The sequence below is a fragment of the Oncorhynchus tshawytscha genome, linkage group LG04 (assembly GCF_018296145.1).
Source record: "Oncorhynchus tshawytscha isolate Ot180627B linkage group LG04, Otsh_v2.0, whole genome shotgun sequence".
Classification (NCBI taxonomy): domain Eukaryota; kingdom Metazoa; phylum Chordata; class Actinopteri; order Salmoniformes; family Salmonidae; genus Oncorhynchus; species Oncorhynchus tshawytscha.
The window spans coordinates 74,241,115-74,253,955 of NC_056432.1; the positions used below are offsets into that span (position 1 = coordinate 74,241,115).

General features: G+C 34.1%; 1 protein-coding gene across 1 annotated transcript in view; it reads right to left on the reverse strand.

Moving 5' to 3' along the window:
• Positions 1-8,069: 8,069 nt before the first annotated feature.
• LOC112222565 (electron transfer flavoprotein subunit alpha, mitochondrial-like) overlaps positions 8,070-12,841 on the reverse strand; it is a 30,702-nt gene continuing 25,930 nt past the window's right edge. The window contains exons 5-7 of the mRNA XM_042320196.1: positions 12,493-12,558; positions 10,636-10,716; positions 8,070-8,311 (exon numbers count right to left, since the gene is read on the reverse strand). Coding sequence (XP_042176130.1) covers positions 8,276-8,311; positions 10,636-10,716; positions 12,493-12,558 — 183 coding nt within the window. The 3' untranslated portion in view covers positions 8,070-8,275. The remainder of the gene's footprint in view (positions 8,312-10,635; positions 10,717-12,492; positions 12,559-12,841) is intronic.

Here is a 12,841-nt window from a genome sequence, read left to right on the forward strand (position 1 = left end):
TAACACTATTATCCTGATATGTAGCTTTCCATTATCCACCGTGATATATAACACTATTATCCATTGTGATATATAACACTATTATCCACCGTGATATATAACGTGATACTATTATCCACCGTGATATATAACACTATTATCCACCGTGATATATAACACTATTATCCACCGTGATATATAACACTATTATCCACCGTGATATATAACACTTATCCTGATACTGTAGCTTTCCATTATCCACCGTGATATATAACACTATTATCCACCGTGATATATAACACTATTATCCACCGTGATATATAAACTATTATCCACCGTGATATATAACACTATTATCGTGATATATACCGTGATATATAACACTATTATCCACCGTGATATATAACACTATTATCCACCGTGATATATAACACTATTATCCACCGTGATATATAACACTATTATCCACCGTGATATATAACACTATTATCCACCGTGATATATAACACTATTATCCACCGTGATATATAACACTATTATCCACCGTGATATATAACACTATTATCCACCGTGATATATAACACTATTATCCACCGTGATATATAACACTATTATCCAGATACTGTAGCTTTCCATTATCCACCGTGATATATAACACTATTATCCACCGTGATATATAACACTATTATCCACCGTGATATATAACACTATTATCCACCGTGATATATAAGACTATTATCCACCGTGATATATAACACTATTATCCACTGTGATATATAACACTATTATCCACCGTGATATATAACACCATTATCCACCGTGATATATAACACTATTATCCACCGTGATATATAAGCCTATTATCCACCGTGATTATATAACACCGTGATATATAACACTATTATCCACCGTGATATATAATTACGTGATATATAACACACCGTGATATATAACACTATTATCCACCGTGATATATAACACTATTATCCACCGTGATATATAACACTATTATCCACCGTGATATATAACACTATTATCCACCGTGATATATAACACTATTATCTCCACCGTGATATATAACACTATTATCCACCGTGATATATAACACTATTATCCACCGTGATATATAACACTATTATCCACCGTGATATATAACACTATTATCCAGATACTGTAGCTTTCCATTATCCACCGTGATATATAAGCCTATTATCCACCGTGATTATATAACACTATTATCCACCGTGATATATAACACTATTATCCACCGTGATATATAACACTATTATCCAGATACTGTAGCTTTCCATTATCCACCGTGATATATAAGCCTATTATCCACCGTGATTATATAACACTATTATCCACCGTGATATATAAGCCTATTATCCACCGTGATTATATAACACTATTATCCACCGTGATATATAACACTATTATCCACCGTGATATATAACACTATTATCCACCGTGATATATAACACTATTATCCTGATACTGTAGCTTTCCATTATCCACCGTGATATATAACACTATTATCCACCGTGATATATAACACTATTATCCTGATACTGTAGCTTTCCATTATCCACCGTGATATAGAACACTATTATCCACTGTGATATATAACACTATTATCTACCATGATATATAACACTATTATCCACTGTGATATATAACACTATTATCCACCGTGGTATATAACACCATTATCCACCGTGATATATAACACTATTGTCCTGATACTGTAGCTTTCCATTATCCACCGTGATATATAACACTATTATCCACCGTGATATATAACACTATTATCCACCGTGATATATAACACTATTATCCACCGTGATATATAACACTATTATCCACCGTGATTATCCTGATACTGTAGCTTTCCATTATCCACCGTGATATATAACACTATTATCCACTGTGATATATAAACACTATTATCCTGATACTGTAGCGTGATTTCCATTATCCACCGTGATATATAACACTATTATCCACCGTGATATATAACACCATTATCCACCGTGATATATAACACTATTATCCACCGTGATTATATAACACTATTATCCATCGTGATATATAACACTATTATCCATCGTGATATATAACACTATTATCCACCGTGATATATAACACTATTATCCACCGTGATATAACACCATTATCCACCGTGATATATAACACTTATCCTGATACTGTAGCTTTCCATTATCCACGGTGATATATACCACTATTGTCCACCGTGATATATAACACTATTATCCTGATACTGTAGCTTTCCATTATCCACCGTGATATATAACACTATTATCCTGATACTGAGGCTTTCCATTATCCACCGTGATATATAACACTATTATCCACCGTGATATATAACACTATTATCCAGATACTGTAGCTTTCCATTATCCACCGTGATTATATAACACTATTATCCACCGTGATATATAACACTATTATCCACCGTGATATATAACACTATTATCCCGATACTGTAGCTTTCCATTATCCACCGTGATATATAACACTATTATCCACCGTGATATATAAAACTATTATCCAGATACTGTAGCTTTCCATTATCCACCGTGATATATAACACTATTATCCACTGTGATATATAACACTATTATCCACCGTGATATGTAACACTATTATCCACCGTGATATCTAACACTATTATCCACCGTGATATATGACACTATTATCCAGATACTGTAGCTTTCCATTATCCACCGTGATATATAACACTATTATCCACCGTGATATATAACACTATTATGCAGATACTGTAGCTTTCCATTATCCACCGTGATATATAACACTATTATCCACCGTGATATATGTAGCTTTCCATTATCCACCGTGATATATAACACTATTATCCACCGTGATATATAACACTATTATCCACCGTGATATATAACACTATTATCCACCGTGATATATAACACTATTATCCAGATACTGTAGCTTTCCATTATCCACCGTGATATATAACCTATTATCCACCGTGATATATATAACACTATTATCCACCGTGATATTTAACACTATTATCCACCGTGATATATAACACTATTATCCAGATACTGTAGCTTTCCATTATCCACCGTGATATATAACACTATTATCCACCGTGATATATAACACTATTATCCAGATACTGTAGCTTTCCGTGATATATCCATCCGTGATATATAACACTATTATCCACCGTGATATATAACACTATTATCCACCGTGATATATAACACTATTATCCAGATACTGTATTTCCATTATCCACCGTGATATATAACACTATTATCCACCGTGATATATAACACTATTATCCACCGTGATATATAACACTATTATCCACCGTGATATATAACACTATTATCCACTGTGATATATAACACTATTATCCACCGTGATATATAACACTATTATCCACCGTGATATATAACACTATTATCCACCGTGATATATAACACTATTATCCACCGTGATATATAACACTATTATCCACCGTGATATATAACACTATTATCCACCGTGATATATAACACTATTATCCAGATACTGTAGCTTTCCATTATCCACTGTGATATATAACACTATTATCCACCATGATATATAACACTATTATCCACCGTGATATATAACACTATTATCCACCGTGATATATAACACTATTATCCACCGTGATATATGACACTATTATCCACCGTGATATATAACACTATTATCCACTGTGATATATAACACTATTATCCACCGTGATATATAACACTATTATCCACCGTGATATATAACACTATTATCCACCGTGATATATATATCCACCGTGATATATTATCCACCGTGATATATAAACTATTATCCACCGTGATATATAACACTATTATCCACCGTGATATATAACACTATTATCCACCGTGATATATAACACTATTATCCACCGTGATATATAACACTATTATCCTGATACTGTAGCTTTCCATTATCCACCGTGATATATAACACTATTATCCACCGTGATATATAACACTATTATCCTGATACTGTAGCTTTCCATTATCTACCGTGATATATAACACTATTATCCACCGTGATATATAACACTATTATCTACCGTGATATATAACACTATTATTCACCGTGATATATAACACTATTATCCACCGTGATATATAACACTATTATCCACCGTGATATATAACACTATTATCCACCGTGATATATAACACTATTATCCAGATACTGTAGCTTTCCATTATCCACCGTGATATATAACACTATTATCCACCGTGATATATAACACTATTATCCACCGTGATATATAACACTATTTTCCAGATACTGTAGCTTTCCATTATCCACCGTGATATATAACACTATTATCCACCGTGATATATGACACTATTATCCACCGTGATATATAACACTATATCCACTGTTATATATAACACTATTATCCACCGTGATATATACCACTATTATCCACCGTGATATATAACACTATTATCCAGATACTGTAGCTTTCCATTATCCACCGTGATATATAACACTATTATCCACCGTGATATATAACACTATTATCCACCGTGATATATAACACTATTATCCACTGTGATATATAACACTATTATCCACCGTGATATATAACACTATTATCCATCGTGATATATAACACCATTATCCACCGTGATATATAACACTATTATCCACCGTGATATATGACACTATTATCCACCGTGATATATAACACTATTATCCACCGTGATATATAACACTATTATCCACCGTGATATATAACACTATTATCCACCGTGATATATAACACTATTATCCAGATACTGTAGCTTTCCATTATCCACCGTGATATATAACACTATTATCCACTGTGATATATAACACTATTATCCACCGTGATATATAACACTATTATCCACCGTGATATATAACACTATTATCCACCGTGATATCTAACACTATTATCCACCGTGATATATAACACTATTATCCAGATACTGTAGCTTTCCATTATCCACCGTGATATATAACACTATTATCCACCGTGATATATAACACTATTATGCAGATACTGTAGCTTTCCATTATCCACCGTGATATATAACACTATTATCCAGATACTGTAGCTTTCCATTATCCACCGTGATATATAACACTATTATCCACCGTGATATATAACACTATTATCCACCGTGATATGTAACACTATTATCCACCGTGATATATAACACTATTATCCAGATACTGTAGCTTTCCATTATCCACCGTGATATATAAGCCTATTATCCACCGTGATTATATAACACTATTATCCACCGTGATATATAACACTATTATCCACCGTGATATATAACACTATTATCCAGATACTGTAGCTTTCCATTGTCCACCGTGATATATAACACTATTATCCACCGTGATATATAACACTATTATCCAGATACTGTAGCTTTCCATTATCCACCGTGATATATAAGCCTATTATCCACCGTGATATATAACACTATTATCCACCGTGATATATAACACTATTTTCCAGATACTGTAGCTTTCCATTATCCACCGTGATATATAACACTATTATCCACCGTGATATATAACACTATTATCCACCGTGATATATGACACTATTATCCACCGTGATATATAACACTATTATCCACCGTGATATATAACACTATTATCCACCGTGATATATAACACTATTATCCACCGTGATATATAACACTATTATCCACCGTGATATATAACACTATTATCCACCGTGATATATAACACTATTATCCACCGTGATATATAACACTATTATCCACCGTGATATATTATTATCCTATTATCCACCGTGATATATATAACACTATTATCCAGATACTAGCTTTCCATTATCCACTGTGATATATAACACTATTATCCACCATGATATATATCACTATTATCCACCGTGATATATAACACTATTATCCACCGTGATATATAACACTATTATCCACCGTGATATATAACACTATTATCCACCGTGATATATAACACTATTATCCACCGTGATATATAACACTATTATCCACTGTGATATATAACACTATTATCCACCGTGATATATAACACTATTATCCACCGTGATATATAACACTATTATCCACCGTGATATATAACACTATTATCCACCGTGATATATAACACTATTATCCACCGTGATATATAACACTATTATCCACCGTGATATATAACACTATTATCCTGATACTGTAGCTTTCCATTATCCACCGTGATATATAACACTATTATCCACCGTGATATATAACACTATTATCCTGATACTGTAGCTTTCCATTATCCACCGTGATATAGAACACTATTATCCACTGTGATATATAACACTATTATCTACCGTGATATATAACACTATTATCCACCGTGATATATAACACTATTATCCACCGTGATATGTAACACCATTATCCACCGTGATATATAACACTATTATCCACTGTGATATATAACACTTATCCTGATACTGTAGCTTTCCATTATCCACCGTGATATATAAGCCTATTATCCACCGTGATTATATAACACTATTATCTACCGTGATATATAACACTATTATCCACCATGATATATAACACTATTATCTACCGTGATATATAACACTATTATTCACCGTGATATATAACACTATTATCCACCGTGATATATAACACTATTATCCAGATACTGTAGCTTTCCATTATCCACCGTGATATATAAGCCTATTATCCACCGTGATATATAACACTATTATCCACCGTGATATATAACACTATTTTCCAGATACTGTAGCTTTCCATTATCCACCGTGATATATAACACTATTATCCACCGTGATATATGACACTATTATCCACCGTGATATATAACACTGTTATCCACTGTGATATATAACACTATTATCCACCGTGATATATACCACTATTATCCACCGTGATATATAACACTATTATCCAGATACTGTAGCTTTCCATTATCCACCGTGATATATAACACTATTATCCACCGTGATATATAACACTATTATCCACCGTGATATATAACACTATTATCCACTGTGATATATAACACTATTATCCACCGTGATATATAACACTATTATCCATCGTGATATATAACACCATTATCCACCGTGATATATAACACTATTATCCACCGTGATATATGACACTATTATCCACCGTGATATATAACACTATTATCCACCGTGATATATAACACTATTATCCACCGTGATATATAACACTATTATCCACCGTGATATATAACACTATTATCCACCGTGATATTTAACACTATTATCCACCGTGATATATAACACTATTATCCACCGTGATATATAACACTATTATCCAGATACTGTAGCTTTCCATTATCCACCGTGATATATAACACTATTATCCACCGTGATATATAACACTATTATCCACCGTGATATATAACACTATTATCCACCGTGATATATAACACTATTATCCAGATACTGTAGCTTTCCATTATCCACCGTGATATATAAGCCTATTATCCACCGTGATATATAACACTATTATCCACCGTGATATATAACACTATTATCCAGATACTGTAGCTTTCCATTATCCACCGTGATATATAACACTATTATCCACCGTGATATAAGCCTATTATCCACCGTGATTATATAACACTATTATCCACCGTGATATATAACACTATTATCCACCGTGATATATAACACTATTATCCAGATACTGTAGCTTTCCATTATCCACCGTGATATATAACACTATTATCCAGATACTGTAGCTTTCCATTATCCACCGTGATATATAAGCCTATTATCCACCGTGATATATAACACTATTATCCACCGTGATATATAACACTATTATCCTGATACTGTAGCTTTCCATTATCCACTGTGATATAACAGTGTATTATTCTGATACCGTAGCTTTCCACAAAGGAAAGCCCAAACATCCACTTGATCAGATTTCAAATCCTCAACAAAATCAAATTGAAAGGAACAAGTTGTGAGACAGTGTAGCATATCTACTAGCTTTATTATTCATGAAAAATATATCACAATAAAAGATGTATTAGATCTAGACATTTTAAGCACCTATTTCAAAATGCACAAGAAGCATGAAATGCAGTTTAAGGCAGGATTTTCTTTTGGGTAGTTAAAACTGGCAGCTTATAATTGGTTAATGTTTCATCTTCAGATTATAGGATCTTGGTTGGATCATGATGGCGATCACTTCTTCAATGCTGCAGTCATCTCAGGAACATCCTGCAAATACAAACAGTTCTCATATCCCTGACAGTTTCATTGGCAACAACAACAAAAGACACATCCATTGTCTTTGACTGTTATCTGAAATCAGAGTGAACGTAAACACAGGTAAGATGAGAACTATTGTCACAGTTCTGGACCTGCCTGTTATTATTATCTCTACTTACCCATCACTTCAGCAGAATATTACTAACTTAAACACCTAGTCACCAACACCGGCCGATCACACGCAACGACACTGGTTAATAAATGATGAGCCAAACAAATGGAAAAAGCCACTAGGCTTTCACTTCTCACAAAGGGTCCCTCTTGAAGAGTCTGGCAAAGCTTGGGCGCTGGATCTGGATCTGCCACCTACGTATTTATGCCTAAACAAGAAGGTAGAAGTGCTGCCTGGAACCCTGTGGCGCTGAGCCCTGCCAAAGTTACCTGAACATGTCAATTAGGAGTGAATAGGTGAAGAGAAACACAGAATCAATATGAAAGCCAACACCAGGCAGTCCCCTTAGTTTAACTATCAGGTGGTATTAGTTCCTGTTAAGGTTGAGGAGTGGAAGTTACTCTGAGCAGGAGGTCCTCTCATGAACTATCCACTGATACATTCACAAGTTCAATAATTCAGTACATCTGTTTTTTCATTAGGTGGAGTAATATACAGTTCCAAATGGTTCCTATTCTATCAATCACAATAACTGATTTACCAGGTTTGGATTCAGGCACTCAACAGAGAAATGTTTACAGTCGGAGAGAGTAAGAACTCAACTGCATTTTCATTTAAACATGATTTCACTCAGTGTTATTTTAGGCTAATCCCAGAAACCTAGTTAATGGATTGTAACTGAATAAGGCACAACTCAGTAAGCCACAAGGTCTCTAGAAGTTTTGCTTTCTGAGATGAAACAACTGAATAATATGCAAATGTATGAGAGGGAAAACCAGACATTAACATTGCCTTTAAAACAGGTTAAATAGATGGCTGCACCACCAAGCTAATGAATCCCCATTATTTAAGACTGAACGGCAAATGGAAGGTGTCTTTTAATGATTTAGAATGATAAACCTAACTATTCAATTCATTTTATCAATCAAACTCATTTATAGAGCCCCTTGTACCTAAGTAGTTGTCACAAAATGCTTTTACAATGACATTATTACACAGGAATACTTTTAATGAGCGTCTAACTGACAGCCTGGGCCTCTGATCAGACAGGAAATGGCTTGCGGGAGGTCTCTAGTGAACCAGGAAGTGCCTCAATGTCACAATCAGATAAGAAGAAGAGTGAATTAACAGTGACCATTAGACATTTCCCTTAATAATTGAAATGTTTGAATAAAGGCTCAGAGGGAGTCAGTTTAAATGCATTAACATTAGTCAATCAGTCATTGATGTGTCTTATTACAGCATCATTAACTGAGGAGGATATCTGAGAAATCACCTCTTTCTTTCATTTTTTAAAAATATGTTTTGCTATGGTATACTTAAGCAACAAGCCACGAGGGGGTGTGGTATATGGCCAATATACCACGGCTAAGAGATGTTCTTATGCACGACGCAATGCGGAGTGCCTGGATATAGCCCTTAGCGGTGGTATATTGGCCATATACAACAAAACCCTGAGGTGCCTTATTGCTATTATAAAACGGGTTACCAACGTAATTAGAGTACTAAAAATACATGTTTTTTTTTTCATACCCGTGGTATACTGTCTGATATACCATGGCTGTCAGCTAATCAGCATTCAGGGCTTGAACCACCCAGTTTATAATAATTTATAGCTAATTAAGAACCTAATTTAACCAAAACCAATGTTATGTTTGCTTTTATCAGGAAACCACTTTTGGTAGAATAAGGTCCATATTATTAATATAACAAATACACATCGTATTAATAAACCTATTTTAAATCCTCCTGAGGGTACTAGATGAATGACTCTTAAAGGAGAGATGGACAGGGTGTGACAGGGATCTGTAACGATGGCATGAGGGTGTGATGGATATTTCCCTCAAGACTCCTCACCACAATTTACCCATCAGGACTAAGCAGATCTCAAGTACATGAACACTGACACTTTAAATGCTGTCATGAATTAGAAATACTGGGCACCATACAGGTTAAATCCAGTGTATCAGTGTTGACTTGGATAACACTCATAGCACTTCACTAAACCTTTACAGGGTGTGGTGTACAATACTTCATTTAGCCAATGCTGAAGATCTAGGTCCACCTCCTTAAGATGAACTAAATATCTACCTCCATATAGGGATTCATTTCACAACTTTAGTATCACAATATCTAATCGTGTCATCATTGACAGTCTTACCTTGAAGAGATCCTCTGCCAAACCGTATTCAGCTACCTGGAAAATAGGTGCCTCTGGATCTTTGTTGACGGCAACGATTATCTAGAAATGAAACACAAAAACACGTGTCACAGTTCGTCTCAGTACGTGTACTAACCTGTCCTCTGAATGAAAATGCAAAGCGGTATGCATACTGTACATGGAAGTGCCTCAGAATTTTAATGGAGGCTAAACCAAACACTTAAATCATAAATTACAAAGATACATTGCTATGTAAACTGATGATCCACATCCTAAAGCAGTGAGTCAGCATCCGGCATTAGGACAATATCAGTCACTATGATAAGAATCAAAATTAAGTCAAAATTTTAAAAACTAAGTTGTATTAAAAATAAAGTTGTATTATTTAAAAATAAAGTTGTATTACCATCCCTTACTACTCTCTCACGTGTTATATACACACACTATGCTTTCATGACATATTGCATAGCTTGTTAAAGCAGCAAACATACAAACCCAAATTAGCTGCACTTAAGTGATGTCACTTTTTTTTTAAGTAGATGAAAGTGATTTTGAAAACAGCTCCGTGACATCAAGCTGCTGGATATAAGTAGAAGCAGAGTAAATCTCATACAAAACAAATAGATATGGGACTATGGCTGCATAATAGTACATAATACTGTGGTCTGACACATTCAGAACACATCCCACACAAGACACTCTCCTCTTAAAAAGCTCTGAAGCAAGAGAGAGAAAATACAAATAAATTATACATCATTCTTTAAAAAGCTTCTTCAGGTTCCCTTTTAAAACATACTTCTTAAGTGCACGGGATCCCGGAGCAGATAGCTCGCCTTGGTGGAAGAAATCCACTCAGGAGACTGTTGTCATGGCTACGAAAGAGTTTCTCCATTTTGCATTTACATAAAACAGTTCTCTTCCAGGGACAGACGTAGTCTGCCCTCCACTTGTTGTAAAAGTGGGTCAACTACAGTGAAAAAAGAGGAATACGAATAAGAAAAAGTACTCTGACCAAGTTCATTCAAATCCTCCTCACATTCTGAAATTAATGAGGTAAATTGGTGCAGTTGTATGACACCCATTTAGGCTTTTTCAAATCAGCCTATACAGTAACAGTGTTAACTGGACTGATTATTGGAATGGGTGATCTTTATACTTTCAGATAACTTGAAGATATCAAATTATTGTTTTTTTATCTTCAAAATGAGTCAGTCAGTTTCAAAGAGTTGTAAATGTTTTTTATTAATTAATATATGTTTTTACATTAATACAATTTATTTTAAATCAATATGACATTTAATCAGTATGCCCATTGTTTTACTGTATGTATGTCTTTACTTGTTAATCCATCACTGTGCAAATTCCATTAAAGGCTGTAGAATAAGCTTAGCTAAATGAAATTGTGATAAACATGAGGGTGAGACGTATTTATCACTCTCCTGGTGACAAGGTGCTACATCACAAAGAGCTCAGAAGAATTTAATAAAATAATCGACACCACAGTTAATTTAGCAATCAGACGCACAAGTCCCATAACTTTATGTACTTATGCATGACTTGCGACAGCAAGAATCAGCAAAAAACAATGTTTTAAAAAGCACAACTTCTTTAGGGAAACATTGTTACATTTTCAAAAACATCTTGCTGTATAAAACACATCCTGTATTTTGTTTGGAGCACTAGAAAAACTCTGAATATCTTGCATCCTCAAATACATGTTTTGAAAATCAGTAGAACAAATCTATTTTACATTTGTTTAAATGTGAAGAATTATCCACAAGTAATAACACAGCCATACCACAATAATACCACTAGCTTATTTAGACTGCTTAGTTTGATGTGTGTGATGTGGTGTACCTTGCTGTTCTTCATCCCAGCCAGGTGCTGAATAGCTCCAGAGATGCCTACTGCGATGTAGAGTTCCTGGAAATAAAACACAACATAAAATGGCCAGTCAGTATATAATAATGTAATATCAAAAATGTAATTCATATGTATATTTTTGTAATAATACTACACAGACATGATACATAAATAAATAAAATAAATCAGCTTTCAAGTTTTAATCAACAGTGTTTATTGTAGGGAGAACAAAAAAATCTATTCTGAAAAAAAAATCAGTCTCAACCAAATGAATGAAAAGGTTTGGACACAATATGATATGTAAAGACTATTGATTTAACCATTACTTTTCAACAACTTAAAA